At 37.6% G+C, this 19489-nt stretch overlaps 1 protein-coding gene across 7 annotated transcripts in view; it reads left to right on the top strand.

The window, feature by feature from the left end:
- LOC114666113 (spectrin beta chain, non-erythrocytic 1) overlaps positions 1-19489 on the top strand; it is a 521913-nt gene that overhangs the window by 146818 nt on the left and 355606 nt on the right. For all 7 annotated transcript variants that reach the window (XR_007933536.1, XM_051919168.1, XM_051919167.1 and 4 more), the window contains exons 18-20: positions 10527-10739; positions 11040-11192; positions 16566-16774. Coding sequence is in view for 6 of the 7 variants with exons in the window: in XM_051919168.1 (XP_051775128.1) it covers positions 10527-10739; positions 11040-11192; positions 16566-16774 (575 nt within the window). In the remaining variant the exon portion in view is untranslated. The remainder of the gene's footprint in view (positions 1-10526; positions 10740-11039; positions 11193-16565; positions 16775-19489) is intronic.

Below are 19489 nucleotides of genomic sequence, written 5' to 3'. Positions count from 1 at the left end.
CTAACTACTTTATCACCTTGCTGTCATCTTTCCTAAGTATTTAATAGAAATCTTAATTTCAGGTCAGAGCTTTATGTATTGTGGTGCATGGCCAGGACACAGACAGGCAGACATTGTTGTAAGTCACCACACACACTTTATTTACAAACTATTCACAGTGAAGCACACAACCCCAATACTTTCCCAAAGTCCAAGCCTCTATACACAATGATGCCTCTCTCTTCAGGCTGCCTCCTTTCCTCTCCTCCCGAGCTCTGTCCTTCTCTGCTCCCGACTCAAGCCAACGAATTGAGGGAGGCGGCCCCTTTTATAATCACCCAGACGTGCTCCAGGTGCCTCCCGATTAACCTCCGCCGGCACTCCCCAGTGTGGTGGAAGTACTGGCCGCGCACCCGGAAGCACTCCAGGTGTCCCTGGTCGTCTTCCCCCCAGCACTTCCGGGTGTGGCAGAAGTGTTGAAGACCCGGGCTCTGGCGGTGACCACAGGCCCCTGTAGGGTTGAGCTGCCAAGCTCAGTTCCCGTGGTCCCCAAAGCCACCACGGTGGTCGCCCCCTTGTGGTCTGGAGGAGGCGTAATCCCTCCTCCTGTCCTTCCGGGCATCCCGGCTGGGTGCCACCCCCAGCTGCTTGCCACAGTATGTAGAAGTGAGAGGCATGAATAAAGCAAAGCTTAGGAATGTGTTTTGTGAGGGTTTGTCTTCCTCACTTTAGAATGAGGACTTGCAGATATGCTTGAATTGTGGGTGAAGACTATTAAAGTAACTATTGGCTAATTTAATAACCATGTGTATTTACTTTGCTTATTACATTGTCTAATAGCTAAATGGCTTTAATTTATCCTATTCTATTGATCCGTACATTTGGGGGTTATAGGCAGCCTGGGCCTATTATGGCATCACCATGTACAAGGCAGGAACTATCCTAGGAAAGACACCAGTCCATCACAGGACATAATACCACACAATTCTGACACAAGCTGTATATAAGTCATTAGGGCCTCTGCAATAGCTGCATGATGTAGTACTTGGAAGTATTGTAGATTCCCGGAAATGTAAAAATTTGAATTTGTTTAACCAATTTGCCATTGTGCGATTCTGTGTTAGACTCCTAATGTCATACTCTTGCACATGGCTTGTGAAAACCATTCAATGACACTGATTTTAGAAATATGTCTTCTGTAGTATTCTTAATGGTGAGGTAGTTTTTCCTGCACAGAAGCATATGAGCACAGACAGCAGAGCTTAATATCCTTTTTGCTTTGAAGCCAAAATCGGGTGTACACCAGCTGTTCTTTACCAGCAAAGATGAAATAGCATACTACGACTTTACTACCCCTTTTCTGCAGCTGACTGGTCTTCTTAATTGTAGAGTTGTGTGAAAATTACAATTTCAAAGAGTTTGCCAGTATGTTTCTATCATGTAGGATATGCTTTTCAAAAGATTTCTTACCCTAACTTACAAGTACCTACTGCTATATAGAAATACATTTATGAAGAAAATATTGATAAGTGATAGTCACGGTTTTTACAGGTTGGTAGAAATGTTTAATGAGTAATGGCAGAAAGCTATAATGCTTTCTTAAAGTGAATGATCAGAGATTTATTACCAGTTTAGAAGAACTTTAAAATGAAATTGTGCATTGGTCATGTCATCTTTTGAATTACTTAATATGTTAAAATACATTAAATGAATACGCCTGAAATCCATATCAATAGTACAGAATGTATGTATAGGGCAGCCATCTGAAGGTCATGCCTTTCTACTACAAAGGACCTTTGATTGGTTAGCTTAGTTTATAGGATTTTGAGATTAAGGGGAGCAGAGCACATGAACATAACTCACATTAATAATATATACAGATCTTTCAGTCCACCCAACTTCATTAATTTCTCATTAGCTGAGTGATTCTCAGCCAAGACTAGAACAGGCCAAATACTAGTTTTTAGTTGACAACATTGCATTTTCTTCAGCATCTTGATAACTCTGCACAAGTAAGATGTTTTTTGGAGACTTTATTTTAGCAAGTTTACTTTTGTGCCCCATGTTCTTTTTGGAACTAGTAATGGGAGGAACAACATTAAAATGTATTGTTTTCTTTTTATCCATCCATCCATTATCCAACCTGCTATATCCTAACTACAGGGTCTGCTGGAGGCAATCCCAGCCAACATAGGGCACAAGGCAGGAAACAAACCACGGGCAGGACGCCAGCCCACTACAGGGCACACACCCACACACCAAGTACACACTAGGGGCAATCTAGAATCGCCAATGCACCTAACCTGCATGTCTATGGACTGTGGGAGTAAACCAGAGCAAACCCACTCAGACATGGGGAGAACATGCAAACTCCACGCAGGGAGGACCTGGGAAGCGAACAGAGGTCTCCTAACTGCGAGGCAGCAGCGCTATCCACTGCGCCACCATGCCGCCCTGTTTTCTTTTTCATTTTATTTTGTTCTTTATGCAAATGTTCCTTTAGCCCATTCCATTTCAGGGCAAATTCCTGCAACAGTGCAGCAGATTAGTCTACAGGCATTCACAATCCTGAATCAAGTCAAGTCAGGTGGGCTTTATTATCATACCATCTATACAGATAGATAGATAGATAGATAGATAGATAGATAGATAGATAGATAGATAGATAGATAGATAGATTATTATCATACCATCTATACATATAGATAGATAGATAGATAGATAGATAGATAGATAGATAGATAGATAGATAGATAGATAGATAGATAGATACTTTATTATCATACCATCTATACAGATAGATAGATAGATAGATAGATAGATAGATAGATAGATAGATAGATAGATAGATAGATAGATAGATAGATAGATAGATAGATAGATACTTTATTATCATACCATCTATACAGATAGATAGATAGATAGATAGATAGATAGATAGATAGATAGATAGATAGATAGATAGATAGATAGATAGATAGATAGATACTTTATTATCATACCATCTATACAGATAGATAGATAGATAGATAGATAGATAGATAGATAGATAGATAGATAGATAGATAGATAGATAGATAGATAGATAGATAGATAGATAGATAGATAGATACTTTATTATCATACCATCTATACAGATAGATAGATAGATAGATAGATAGATAGATAGATAGATAGATAGATAGATAGATAGATAGATAGATAGATAGATAGATAGATAGATAGATACTTTATTATCATACCATCTATACATATAGATAGATAGATAGATAGATAGATACTTTATTATCATACCATCTATACAGATAGATAGATAGATAGATAGATAGATAGATAGATAGATAGATAGATAGATAGATAGATAGATAGATAGATAGATAGATAGATAGATACTTTATTATCATACCATCTATACAGATAGATAGATAGATAGATAGATAGATAGATAGATAGATAGATAGATAGATAGATAGATAGATAGATAGATAGATACTTTATTATCATACCATCTATACAGATAGATAGATAGATAGATAGATAGATAGATAGATAGATAGATAGATAGATAGATAGATAGATAGATAGATAGATACTTTATTATCATACCATCTATACATATAGATAGATAGATAGATAGATAGATAGATAGATAGATAGATAGATAGATAGATAGATAGATAGATAGATAGATAGATAGATACTTTATTATCATACCATCTATACAGATAGATAGATAGATAGATAGATAGATAGATAGATAGATAGATAGATAGATAGATAGATAGATACTTTATTATCATACCATCTATACAGATAGATAGATAGATAGATAGATAGATAGATAGATAGATAGATAGATAGATAGATAGATAGATAGATAGATACTTTATTATCATACCATCTATACAGATAGATAGATAGATAGATAGATAGATAGATAGATAGATAGATAGATAGATAGATAGATAGATAGATACTTTATTATCATACCATCTATACAGATAGATAGATAGATAGATAGATAGATAGATAGATAGATAGATAGATAGATAGATAGATAGATAGATAGATAGATAGATAGATAGAGATACTTTATTAATCTCCAAGTGGAAATTCACATACTCCAGCAGCAACATACTGATAAAAACAATATTAATTAAAGAATGAGGTGGAGAGTGCGAGGCAGGTATTACAGTCAGTAACATTGTATAATGTTACCGTTAACAAATTTTTACATGTATGAGACATTTAGAAATATTTCTGATTTTGCTCTAGATTTAAATGCTTAACTGTCTTTTGTTGATTTCATTATATTTTGCCCTGCCTTGCGCCCTGTGTTGGCTGGGATTGGCTCCAGCAGACTCCCGTGACCCTGTGTTAAGATATAATGGGTTGGATAATGGATGGATGGATGGCTGGATGGATTATATTTTGTCCTTTCTCTGGGCAGTCTTCCCCCTTCATTGAATTTTATTAATGACAATTAAAAGTGAGCAGAGTAGGCACTCAGGTAAACAACACTGAATAATCAAAGGCTGCAACTACTTAAGCTTCAGACCCACTAATTTGTAAATAATGGATTAATTAAACAATTAGAACACCTGGAAAAGTAGAATGAAAATCAAGATGAAAATATTGTTAAAAAGAAAAAAATGTTATTCCTATATAACTTCTTGGTACATTTTAATTTTTTTTTTTCTTCGCAAAACTTAGTTTTCTAATTTCTATACTGTTCCAAAAACTCAGAACTTGGGAAATAACAGATAACTTAATTAGCCCCGGAGTTCAATTAAAAACAGAAGCTGGTTGGAACAAAAACCTGCAGCCACAGGGGGTCCACAGGACCGAGGTTGGGAAGCACTGGTTTAAAGGCTGCAGCTTTCAGTAATATCTATTATCTAATTTCATTATACTTTTAATGGTTTTCCACTTTCTGATTTGAGAGAGTTGGGGCTGAGAATTTAGGTTTGGGTCCTGTTTGGGGTTTTAGATGTTGGTCATATATATGTTACACATATATATGTTCTGAAGTAACGAGCATGGACTTGAATATGAACCCACAATTTCTATGAATGCATGGCAGTGATTGGGAAGTCTAAAAAGTGCACTAGGACTCCATTGACCATGTATCCTCCTTTCTGATGGACATGACATTGGGTCACATGACATTACATTCATGTAACAGTCAAAATTAGACACTGTGATTGAGTAATGTCAGGCGTGGCGTTTCAGGGAGATATTCCTCTTAAAATGGGTATAAGTAGGTAACTGCTATTTTACTTAATCCTTTCTTAAGTAGGATTTAAAGAGCATATACTCTGACGTGGGCTTTAAAATTGTTGTGCAGTAAATTCTTAAAATGTATGCCATAGCAGTGTGTCTGATTTTTGTTGGGCTGACAGCAGCAGTTTTCAGATTAGTTTGTTCCAGCTTATTACAGATAGTAACCAGAGGATACATACTCAGCTTGATTTCTAGATTCTGCCTGACTAAGGTGTTCTAAATGCACATTTAGTTACACTGAACCACATTCTGTCAGGCCATGAATGTAACGTGGTCATAACAAATATCGTGAACACGTGTATTTATTTTAAAAACGGCAACTTTGTTCTTTCCAGTTATTAAAGTGGAGATTAATGTCCTATGCTGCTCCTGGTACTTGAACAGGGTTAAAACATAACAGCATTTTTGTTTTCTGAACTACCAACAATTAAACAGTGGGTTACAGTGTCACAGAAAGCTATGAGAAGTGTAAGTGAATAATTGCATTCTGAATTTACACGGCCAAATTCTTCCTCTTGTAAACCCTCTCATGAAACGTTTCATATGAATAGTTTTTTCCAAGTTTGCAGGCCAATGTGCAATGCCAGCATTGATTAGCAAAGACTCTAGACATGTAACGTTTACATTTTCTTAAATTAATGAAGCCTTTTAGACATACAGTAAAGGGAGGTGTTTCTCTTCATAGGAAATATCCCACATTAGCAGCAAAAGTTGTGAAGAATTAAAGGAGACTATGTTATTGTTCCAGAAAAAAAATGGCTCATTTAGCTTATAAACTCAGTGATATAATTTGAGCGTTAGTCATCTCAACACACTAATGGCTCCAGCCATTTTGGTCACCAGTTAGCTTTATGGTTTTTATCCAGGAAATTTCATTTTAACCTCAGTCTTTCCTTTTTTAAGCCTGATTCATCCAAGTTCCAGATACTTCATTTTGGAGTGTAATCTTTCAATCATTACTGCATCCCATAAGTTTTTACGAGTTTTAAATGCGGTCTTTAATCAAGAGGAATGGACTGGTTAATTTGAATTGTTTTTTTACATTAAATACATCTATGAAATGTGTCAGATTAATATTGTTCAACATTTGGCATACGCTGATAAAGTATAAAATGTAATGTTTGCCCTTCTAGCCTGACTGATTTTTCTTTTCAGATATTATTCCTTTATTATGTGTCTCTGGCATTTGACACTTCCTAGTAAACCTTGGTACAGATAAAGTCATCACTGGAATATTACATTCTTGATTAAGGATGCTTTTTTATTTATTTTTTCTTCCCTCTTTCATCCCTGGCAAAAGTCCATAAAGAACAATCAAATTAAGTCTCCAAACTGGGATACTTATAATGAAAGCTTAAAGGAGGTGACGTGAGAAAATAGGTGTATAGTTGCTGTGGTGGCTGAAGATGTTTGTAAGAGGATATCCATCCATCCATTATCCAACCTGCTATATCCTAACACAGGGTCAAGGGGGTCTGCTGGAGCCAATCCCAGCCAACACAGGGCACAAGGCAGGAAACAAACCCCAGACAGGGCACCAGCCCTCCGCACACACACACACCCCAAGCACACACTAGGGACAATTTAGAATCACCAATACACCAAACCTGCATGTCTTTGGACTGCGGGAGGAAACCCACGCAGACACGTGGAGAACAAACTCCATGGAGGGAGGACCCGGGAAGCAAACCCAGGTCTCCTAACTGCAAGGCAGCAGCGCAACCCACTGTGCCACCCGTAAGAGAATATACAACCTGAAAATTATTATATACATTGAATTGACTGTAACCTTAGCAATAAGAATAAATAATTATTGATAGTCCAAAAACAGAAATGTTACCATGTTTAGCCCTGTACTCATTTAATTTAAAATAGGATAGCATTGACAATCACCAAGGAGCCCCTATGCAAGGTCACAATTCAGGGAGTGGATGTGTAAGTGGTACACTGCTACAAGTACCTGGGTGTCCACATTTGTGTGACAGGCTGCACAGGTCTTACACCACAGAGGACTGTACACAGTAAGAAAGAACAGGGCTGCGCTCCTTTAATGTGCCATCCTTTACATCTTCTGTAACTCTGTAATGGCCAGTGAGACTTTCTATGCTGTGGTGTGCTGGGTTAGTAACATCACTTCAAGAGAGGCCACCAAATCAACCGTCTGATTAAGAAGGCAGGCTCAGTTATGCCACACACTTTCAACTATCTGGAAGCAGTAATGGCGGATAAAATGAAGACAAAATTTGTTGTTGTGAACAATGCTCCACATCCCCTGTCTGACACACTCATATTGAGTACTTTTTGACAAAAACTTATTCAGCAGACCCCTGTGACCCTGTAGTTAGGATATAGCAGGTTGGATAATGGATGGATTATTCAGCAGAGGTGTGTCAAGAAACACTACTGGGGCTCCTTTATACCAACAGTAATATGCCTTTATAGTGCCTCGCTGAATTCCTCTCTTACCTTTAGCTAGGTCAGAATTTATTTTCTTCTTTTTTGTAATTCTTGTTTTTATTTGATGGGTATTGTTGTTGCTTGTTATATTTCCAACCCTGGACTTAAAGGAAGGTACACTATATAGATAGATAGATAGATAGATAGATAGATAGATAGATAGATAGATAGATAGATAGATAGATAGATAGATAGATAGATAGATAGATAGATAGATAGATAGATAGATAGATACATACATACATACATACATACATACATACATACATACATACATACATACATACATACTTTATTAATCCCAGGGGGAAATTCACATATTCCAGCAGCAAAAATATTAAATTAAAGAGTAATAAAAAATGCAGGTAAAAAAAAAAAAGACAATAACTTGAATAATGTTCAACGTTTACCCCCTCTGGTGGAATTGAAGAGTCGCATAGTTTGGGGGAGGAATGATCTTCTCAGTCTGTCAGTGGAGCAGGACAGTGACAGCAGTCTGTCGCTGAAACTGCTCCTCTGTCTGGAGATGACACTGTTTAATGGATGCAGTGGATTCTCCATAATTGATAGGAGCCTGCTGAGTGCCCGTTGCTCTGCTACGGTATGTCAAACCGTCCAGCTCTATGCCAACAATAGAGCCTGCCTTCCTCATCAGTTTGTCCAGGCGTGAGGCATCCTTCTTCTTAATGCTGCCTCCCCAGCACACCACTGCGTAGAAGAGGGCACTCGCCACAACCATCTGATAGAACATCTGCAGCATCTTACTGCAGATGTTGAAGGATGCCAGTGTTCTAAGGAAGTACAGGCGGCTCTGTCCTTTCTTGCACAGAGAATCAGTATTGGCAGTCCAGTCTAATTTATCGTCCAGCTGCACTCCTAGGTATTTATAGGTCTGCACCCTCTGCACATAGTCACCTCTGATGATCACGGGGTCCATGAGGGGCCTGGGTCTCCTAAAATCCACCACCAGTTCCTTGGTTTTGCTGGTGTTCAGTTGTAGGTGGTTTAAGTCGCACCATTTAACAAAGTCATTGATTAGGTTCCTATACTCCTCCTCCTGCCCACTCCTGATGCAGCCCACGATAGCAGTGTCGTCAGCAAACTTTTGCACGTGGCAGGACTATATGGATGGATGGATGGATGGATGGAGGATCGCAGGAATCGTGGGAAAGAGGGGTCCTTTCATCGGATTAGCACTATTTCAGCTGTGGAATGGCCAAATGGGGGAGGCAGTTTGATGAATGAGGTCTCCAGGACTCTAAACAAATCCAAATCACATTATATTATATATTTTTGTGAAGTAGTAGCACTAACCACTGACTTTTCTTACCAACCTTTAACCAATAAATACATCTTTTTTATAGTAACTTTCAGATACAAGTTATTACAAAGAACTTTACCATGCTTTGAGAATAACAGCAAACAACAAAGGAAATATTGTTTAAAGCTAAGCATGTATCTATCTATCTATCTATCTATCTATCTATCTATCTATCTATCTATCTATCTATCTATCTATCTATCTATCTATCTATCTATCTATCTATCTATATTTCACAAAATCAGATTATGTAAATTAAATTCTGATGAATTAGCCTTGAACAGTAAGCGTTTATGGAATCTCGGAAGGAAGCGCACAGGAAATATCTGCAAAGAAAAAAGCACACAGTCATATAAACGCACGGGAAATAACCGCACACGGTAAAATGCGCGCACGGAAAAAAACGCATGTGGAAGAATACGCATACGGTAAAGTGCGCAACGGAAAAAAGCACACGGCGGCGACATATAGCTATCACAAATATAAAATATACACCACCTATACTGCTAGACGTTTTTTTATTATAATAAAATATAAATGATTAACACACCCTAATTAACAGTATTATTGTAAATTAGCTATTCTCCTCAAGTAAGACAATTTATCCTCAGTTTCGTTATATTTTTCTACAGAGCTGGCAACAAGCGCGTGAAGTTGTCTGTATTTCCTTTTGGTAGGCTCCTGTCTGTTAGCTTGGGCGTTCACTAAAGTGAGTTTATGGCACTTTGTTGATTGATTCTCACGGCACCTCCAAGTATCTATTCCATTTGTTGTGCGACAACGCAGATATTCAAATCCTTTGTAACCGAGAATTTGCTTGCCTTTCTGACTGGTCGGAAACTCCATCTCGCTTATTCAAAAAAAAAAAAAAAAATGTCAACTTGCCTTCCTCAAAAGTTAGGGAAGATTAAAGAAAACTCTAACTGTGTGGCCTTTTTATAGGACAACCTTTACTTACTTGCCGTAATCAAAACTATAAAACCCTAATTTGCCTACCTGTGGAATATGAATGTAGGTATAATATAAATTCCGAAAACTATTGTAAAGAATAATAATTTCCTAGAAATGGTAATTTAGGCACAACAATGACAGTAATAAAAGGATTAATGACTATTTTATTTTATGGACCATCCAACAGCCCACTACCCCAATTAGCACAAATTAAAACATACAAGCTTATAAATACGTTTTGTGAACATTTATACAATTTCGTTTATTGTGATGTATAATATACATTTTTTTTCTTCTTTGCATATACGCCTTTGCCGTTCGTGCATTTTTCCATGTGCGTATTTATCCACGTGCGGTTTTTCCCGTGCGCTTTTTTCTGTGCGGATATTTTCTGTGCGCTTTTTTCCTGTACGGTTCTTTCCGGTCACCGTGTTGGTGCTGTAAAGATCATAAGAGTTTTTATAAAAAGTAATTACATTGATTGATTTGAATGAATATAATAGTGTGTTAAAAAAAAAAAACGCTTTAATTGCAGAGCCTACATCATGACACAACTCTTCCAGAGTCTTGCCCTTTACCTTTAGTGGAAGTAGACCCCCATTTCATTGACAGTGGAAGGTTTGACTCTGACAACATTGCAGACCCTATAGAGGAACTACGAGAAGCTGTGGAAATGTTAAATGATACTGTGAGAGAGAGGGGCATGTCCCTGACTGAAGAACTTGAAATTGAAGATTTATTCATCCTGGTAGGTGCGACTTTTTTTGTTTGACTTAATGACTTGTAAGTGCATTGTGATAAGAACAAAAGACAGTGATGTTTCTAAATGAAGTGTTGTTCTTCCATTTCAAAGGCATTTGGTTATTTAACCCATACATAAAAATATCTGCAAAATGAATCAATTCATAATCCCTGTAAGATCATGGCTTTTATTTCTTTAGTGCCTTAAGAAGGCACATGTCACTACTGAAGCACAGTTTGACTCAAATAAACAGTAAAATAATATCATCCTTGTTTAATATGCAATGTCCTTCCTTTTCTCATTTAGCATTCTAACATCTCGCTAAGAATCAGTCAGCTAATGTCAAAGAATAAAGAACTGTGTGCTGAAATTCCTAAGGTGGAAACCGAAATGGCTGTGAAGTGTAAACCAGATCTCTGTGCCTTGGAAAATTTGACCAACCAGCAGGAAGACATGGAGGTGACTATATCTAACTGTGTTCCTTGATTATACACCTTCAGTTACATATAATACACTTTTGTCAAAGATTAGTATATCATATATCCTGAGGTATATTATTACCAGTTTATAAATTATTCAGGTTATTAGATCGATAGATACTTTATTAATCCCAAGGGGAAATTCACATACTCCAGCAGCAGCATACTGATACAAAAAACAATATTATATTAAAGAGTAATAAAAATGCAGGTAAAAACAGACAATAACTTTGAAAAATGCCACAGATGTCAAACTGTCCAGCTCTGTGCCTACAATAGAGCCTGCTTTCCTCACCAGTTTGTCCAGGCATGATGCGTCCTTCTTAATGCTGCCTCCCCAGCACACCACCGCGTAGAGGAGGGCGCTCGCCACAACCGTCTGATGAAGGACACTAGCCTTCTAAGGAAGAATAGTCAGCTCTGTCTTCTCTCGCACAGAGCATCAGTATTGGCAGTCCAGTCCAATTTATCATCCAGAGGCACTCCCAAGTATTTATAGGTCTGCACACAATCCCCTCTGACGATCACGGGGTCCATGAGGGGTCTGTTACCACTGATGAGAACAAGCATACAAAAGGAGTGCTAGTGGATGCTCTGTTATAGTGTTGAAATAGTTAATATATATTGCTGTCAACTGAGGGAACACACTGATCACAAAAAAAATGTTGAGGCACGCTGATAGGGTCACCTTTTACCAACGGCAAACAACTTAAATAGGCGCTCAATTGCACATCGAGTAATAAAAAAAAACATAAAATAATAAATCATAGTAATCAGCCAGGTTCAAGGCTCTGTAGAGTGGTCAGTACTTAGATGGGAGCTCCGTTCTGTGTTCTGCTTTCTCCAGAATGAGACGACCCATGCCAGGAGCGCCTCAACTTTATAGTGGGGGGACTGGAAGGGACAGGGTCAGCTGAGCTCAGTGGGACGATTTCTCAGGGCTGTGGTAGAAAACAGAGATGATACCATCAGCAACAGCATCCCCTCATGTCCTGAAGTGTTAGTGATGAAGCCTCTGATGAGCCCAGAAGATGAACCTCAGACAACTGTCAGTCAGTCATTGTCCAACCCGCTATATCCTAACACAGGGTCACAGGGGTCTGCTGGAGCCAATCCCAGCCAACGCAGGGCACAAGGCAGGAACAAATCCCAGGCAGGGCGCCAGCCCACCACAGGGCACACACACAGGGACAATTTAGGATCGCCAATGCACCTAACCTGCATGTCTTTGGAGTGTGGGAGGAAACCGGAGCACCCGGAGGAAACCCACACAGACACGGGGAGAACATGCAAACTCCACGCATGGAGGACCCGGGAAGCAAACCCATGGCTCCTTACTGTGAGGCCCTCAGACAACATGTATGACTATATACATATATATTTATATTTCTTTTAAATATATATATTGTGGGACGCCCGGAGGAGGGATTAAGCCTCCTCCAGACCACGAGGGGGTGACCGCCCTGATGGCTATGGGGACCACAGGAAAGGAGCTTGGAAGCCCAACCCTATAGGGGCCTGTGGTCACCGCCAGGGGGGCCCCCGATGCCTGAGCAGCCCTGGCCCTCAGCACTTCTGCCACACCCAGAAGTGCTGGGGGGGGAAGAAGACCAGGGACACCCGGAGTGCTTCCGCGTGCACAGCCGGCACTTCCGCCACACCGGGGAGTGCCAGCAGGCTGTCATTGGGAGGCACCTGGAGCACGTCCGGGAGGAAGAGAGACAGAGCTTGGGAGGAGAGGAGGCAGACCTAGTGAAAGAGGCATCATGGTGAGGCCTGGACTTTGGGGGAGTACTGGGTTGTGTGCTGTGTCACTTGTAAATAGTATTGTGTTAATAAATGCATGTGGTGCTTAAAACGATGTCTACCTGTCTGTGTCCGGGCCATCTTCCACTATATATATATATATATATATATAGTATATTATTCTGCATCCTATAATCTTGTAAAGCATATTGAATGATAGTAAATTATATTACTCTGCAGTCTGTAGTTTTGTGAAGTGTATCAAAAGATAATTAATATTGTCTCAGGTAGTAATGCCCCTTCATACTTGCATGTTTTCAGGCTTGCAGTAGCATTCCGTTTGTATGACTTGTTATGTCGTCTTCTAGTTTATGTGCATTGAACATTCCATCCAGAAATTTGCTGAATTTTCACCTTTAATTGAATGTGTTGTTGAATTGAGTTGAATGGAAGTATATACTGTACTTTCAAAGAATGCATTGAAAACACGCACAAATCAAAAAGAAACCAAAATCATTTTTTGATTAATTTTGTGTAAACTTGAATGAATGTGAATGAGGACAGAATAAAACATAAGAGTAGCAACTAACTTAAGAATATAATTGTATGTGTTGTTCCTTTAATTTTTAAAACAGTAAGCCCTGCTTACTGCTGATATCAGACACAGCGATTGCAGCCATTTTTTGGTACATCTAGACAGTAGTATTTAAAGAAAACAGTTGTGCCACATGTTAATCTAAAGAATGCTTAAGTGTGCTGTGCAGTTCCTTTCAGGGTAGATTTTGACTTCAATACATTTATAAATTACTTATATAGGATTTAAAATGGGTGGATGAAACAATAGCCATAAGCAGAATGTCACATCTTTCATTTGCTTTTGTGCCATACTGTAGGCAAATGGGATAAATGAGACTTATTGGATGGTGGTCACTAATAACCACACAAATGCCTGCCTAGCACACATGCAATGTGGTTACTGTGCTGAATAAGGAAACCATGAGAAGAGTATTTAATTTCCTGTAAATTTGGTTGCAACCATAAATGAGTACAGCATAATTTTGTTGCTATTAATTCTTACACATGAACAGACTGAAATGTTTTAATTATTTAGAACTTTTATAAAACACATTATTTGTGTGGCCTTTTATACTTGATTAAAACAACAGCTGTGCTGTGCTTTGAAATTAATTTACACTCCACATTCCTCTTTTTTTAATACAGTTGGTGCAGCTGCATCTAGTTCTGTTTAACTTGATGTTGCGAAAGAACTAATAAAGATACAGCAAAAAACATTAGATAAATGTATTCAACATTTACATATAAAGAACTAATAAAGATACAACAAAAAACATTAGACAAATGTATTCAACATTTACATATAAAGAACTAGTAAAGACACAACAAAAAACATTAAATGTATTCAAAATTCACGTATATTACTTTGTGTTACAAGTAAGTTTAGTTGATCTTTGGTGTCCATTTTGAACTTTGAAGTATAAAGTAGAGGGTCAGTTGCATTAGAATTGCAAATTTCCCCACCTCTCTGATACGATATGGCTTATTAAATATGCCTGCATGTTTGACGTATATTTAGAAGTCCTGTTAATCTACAGTATATGCACTTTCATTTGGTAATGTCCAAGAGCAGTCACCGTTCACACAAGTCTTATAGAGTATAACAGATTATGCATTTGTTCTGCACTACAAGAATAGTGGCCGTAGGGTATAGGAACAGATATACAGAGAATACATTTGATATTTCTAAGGTCAGTAAACATCAAATCAGCAGCACTTACCTTTTGTCAGTTAAGCTACACTGTATTACTTGACAGTATAGTGATGCAGCATTTTAGTTGAAAGCTTCTACAGCCCCAAGAATTCACAAATTCCTCTACTTAAGCAAAGAGATAAGCACCTCTCTGTCTTAATCACATACTATTATGTTTGGTCCAACTTTAAATACACTGTATCTTAGTGCTAAAAGTCTTCCTAGCTTTTTCCCAGTCCAGACATTATACTGAATGCATGGAGTCTATTTGTTCACTCATTGTGTGGATTTTCCTTCCACATCACAAAGACGTTCATGTTAATTACTAGCTCTAAATTATTTTGCTATAAGAGAAAGTATATTAGATTGGCAACCCTGTCCACAGTTGATTTCTGCCTTGAATTGGGACAGGTTCTGTCCCCTCATGACTGTGAATATAAAGTATTTTTCTCTAACTCCCTTAATCCATTTCAGAGTTGCAGAGGGCCAGAGCCTTTTCAGGTGGCTGTTGATGTAAGACAATAATCAACCCTGAACAGGACACCTGGGCCTTACAGAGCACACTCAACAAATATGGACACACAGGAACACACACACACACATCTTCTTCTTCTTCTTCTTTCGGCTGCTCCCGTTAGGGGTCACCACAGCAGATCATCTTCTTCCATATCTTTCTGTCCTCTGCATCTTGCTCTGTCACACCCATCACCTGCATGTCCTCTCTCACCACATCCATAAACCTTCTCTTAGGCCTTCCTCTTTTCCTCTTCCCTGGCAGCTCTATCCTTAGCATCCTTCTCCCAATATACCCAGTATCTCTCCTCTGCACATGTCCAAACCAACACAATCTCGCCTCTCCGACTTTGTCTCCCAACTGTCCAACTTGAGCTGACCCTCTAATGTCCTCATTTCTAATCCTATTCATCCTCGTCACACCTAATGCATATTGTAGCATCTTTAACTCTGCCACCTCCAGCTCTGTCTCCTGCTTTCTGGTCACACACACAAGAGGCCAAATTTGTAAATACCAGTTATTTTAACACCATGCCTTTGATGGAGAAAAAAGCTTTAAAAGAACATGGAAACTCTACACAGGCAACAGTCAGGCATGGGCTATTCAACTGAGGTAGGCCCTGTGCCACCATGCCACATGTATCTTTTCATTTTGTTTCTTCTCAAGCTTATATAATTACTGTATTTGCTTTAGAAAATCTAAAAAAAAGTCTGAAATTACAAAAATCCTTTCTATAAAATAATTTTCTCTTTCGTCAAGAGCAACTAAGCAAGTCTTCTGTTGTGATGCTGTGCATGTTCAAACTAAAGCCAATAGGACTTTTCACAATATAACGTTTTATAAAGGAGATGTCCTTTTTTCAGGGAGGAGTGAAGTGTTATCTGACTCATGTTTGGACCAGCATCACGTTTATCTGAATGCAGGCAGCTGTTGGAATGCAACACCCATAACGAAAAAAATGATGTAATCTCACTTCCAGACATAAACACAGTCGTAAAGAAAGCATCCAGTGTTTTGCATAATACAAGGTTACTGCAAAAGAATTCTCAAATGCATTTTCATACAGCTTCCAAGCATCTTCTGTTATTTATGTTTGTTTCTTCCCAGCAAGTATCTAACTGATTAGGATCAGGATTTCTATAAATATATAAAATAAGACTGAAATTCTAAGGAGTAATAACCTTTTAAGATTATGTAATCTAAATATGTATGTACTGTGTAACTGCACCATATACTGATTCATTCTTGACATCTTTTAAATTTTCTAGCTCTGTGCTACTGCTTCACTATTGCTGTGTTAGACATATACTTCTATCATTGTTTAGATTGACTATGAAGTTGTCAAAGAAGAGGTTGAAGAATTAGAAAATCAAGCTATTCGCTTTGAGACCTTGAGAGCACATGCCGTAGAGGAAGAGGTACGACGGACACTGAAAGCCTGGGAAGATCTTGGCACAATCATTGCGGAAAGTCGAGAAAGACTAAACCAGGCCAGGCTACTGCAGGAGTTCTTTAGAAATTACCTGGCAATGATGTAAGTGGCTGTTGGACTGCTGCTTTAATGTTACTGACTTAAACGCTTTATTTTGTGATGTCATGTTATTTAGTGGTCGTATACTGACTAGCATTGCTGCCTTAGAGCTCTAGAGTCTTAGGGTTGAGTCCTAACCTAGGAACTGCCTAACTATCTGTAATAAGAGTTAGTATTTGTCCTTATATTTGTGTGAGCTTTTCTGCAGGTATACTGGTTTTGCTCTGTCATCCTAAAATTGGGCATGGTTTAACACTCTTTGTCACAGGATCGTTTTCTGGATTAGCAGGATAGAAGTAGAAAGATGTTCTTAAGCAGAGATAGAAGATACTGAATTTCAGTTAGTGTTTTTTAACTACTTCACTTTCATTGATGTGTCTGCTGCCACAGATGATGTCATCTCTAATATACAAATAAATGAACTTAAGTATCTTCTCTGAACATTTACTGAAATACAAAAAACATTTAGTAGATACTTAAAGCAGACAATAACTAGAAACGAACAACAGTAATGGTTGCAACTTGTGAGGAGGAGACAAAGTCAAACAGTGGCCAGTGCTGTTGTTGACCTGGGCAGAGTTTCCATGTTCATTACATATCATCATGGGTTTTTGTTGGGTGCCCTGGTATCTCCTGCATCCTATAAACCTGCAAATTAAACTGAATGAGCCATTTCTGAAAGTTGCATGAGTAGATGCACATTGATAAGAAGTAGTTTTGTTTTGCATTAATATGTTTATAAAGAATTAAGAAAGCAGATTAGCATATCCTGCGCTCATTCAAAATCAAACTGACCTAATGTCTGCAGAGATGCTGCCAAAAACCTGAAGTATACGTAGGAGGTTACTGCAGAGGGTGATCAGAGGAGGTGCCTCAGTTCAACTGGCAGCATGAGGGAATGCAACTGCCAGTTACAACAGTGCTTGCAGTGAGCACATTAAAGAATGTCTGTTGGCATAGCTGCAAAGTTGAGGTGGGGTTAGGATTTGGACATTACTTTTCTTGTTATTATTTTATGTTTTTGTTTTTATTATTCTGTAAAAATTATTTTTATTATTCTGCTTTTAAACTTTTGCTTTACAGAAATTACATATCAATGACATTATCCACCTCCTTGTTTGTTTTAGCTGTAGCTGGAGGTCTTTGTGTCATTGCTATGTGCCCATGTCTGTGTGCGACATTGTGACAGGTGTCTTATTTAAGAGCAAGCTCTGCATCAGGAAATTGTCTCAGCTTTATTTTAAGACCAAGTGTAAAACACCACTAGAGAATTTCAGTTTAATAAAGAATTTCAGGAATTACCAACTGTGGACTGTTTAAGGACTTACAGGGAGTCTGTCATTTTATTATTATTATTATTATTATTACCACGCTTATTTTAACTTCACCTCTTTATTGTCTAGTACAAATCTTGTAATCGATATGTAACCCACTTCCTATTGTCCAAATGACTTGAAAGTTTGCACACTTACTCACTTCTGATGACAATATGTGAATCAATAATCATTTTCACTAATTGATCAATTAATCCATGTTAATTAAGAAATGAAATTTTCATATGAAGAATCGTTAAAGATTTCACCAATAGATGGCGCTAGTAACGGATAGAAATATTAAAGGAAGTGTTAAAATATTGATTGCAAAATTATACTAAAACAAACCCAAGACTAAAAAGTTTAAAATAATATATATATATATATATAAATACTTTTTAAAAACCATGCTTATATTAAGTTAAAAAATGTACTAAAAAGTAAAAAATAAGTCTCTCATACAACACTTGTAAAATAAAAGTGTGGGCGCTTTTCATCAATTAACATTCAAAAAACACTTCTTAAGATCTTAGCAAAAATGCCCACCTTTTATATTACGAGTGATGTATGAGAGGCTTATTTTTTACTTTTTAGTACACTTTTTAACTTAATATAAGCGTAGTTTTTAAAAAGTATTTATATATATATATATATATATATATATATATATATATATATATATATATATATATATATATATATATATATATATATATTATTTGGTTGGCAAAGATTACGACTACCATACAAGTTTTGTGAGAACAGCAGTGGCGGAGTCTTTACATTAATCTCTATGACACTAAATCAATAAATGTTGGATTAGATTGCTCTATTTTAAATAATAAATCTAAATTGTTCTGACCAGAGGGGACAAGCTTCCATTTTTGAACCTCCTATAATGGACTATCCTTGTGCTTTGTTCTACATTGCTGTATATTTGCAGCTACTGTATGTAGCTGAACATTTTAATTTACTGCTTTGAAAATCTACCCGAGCACAATTCAGGATCTAAGCAATCTGTTTACTCTGATTCTCATGCAAGCTGTTTCCCAAGTAAAGTTAAGAAAGGCTCATAATCTTATTGTCTGAATTTATAACATTTATTTTAAAACAGTAAAATGTATTTCTTTAACTACAACAGTGGTTAGCATTGCTGTCCTACAGCCCCAGGACACTGGGATTAAATCCCACTTTGATCACTGTCTGTGGAGTTTGCATGTTCTCCTCATAGGTTTAAATCCTAGTATTCTTTTCTTCCTTCCTCGTCCCGTAGGCACATGTTTCACACATTTATGACTTTAAATTGATCTAATACCAATGAGTAAAGGTTTATATGCAAGTGTTTGCCAAATAATGGACTAGTGCCCTCTCCATGGTTGGTTCCTGCCTTATATCCAATGCTTCT

The sequence above is a fragment of the Erpetoichthys calabaricus genome, chromosome 15 (assembly GCF_900747795.2).
Source record: "Erpetoichthys calabaricus chromosome 15, fErpCal1.3, whole genome shotgun sequence".
Lineage (NCBI taxonomy): Eukaryota > Metazoa > Chordata > Cladistia > Polypteriformes > Polypteridae > Erpetoichthys > Erpetoichthys calabaricus.
Note: the sequence above shows the minus strand (reverse complement) of the source record. Positions and strands in the feature narration are given on the sequence as shown.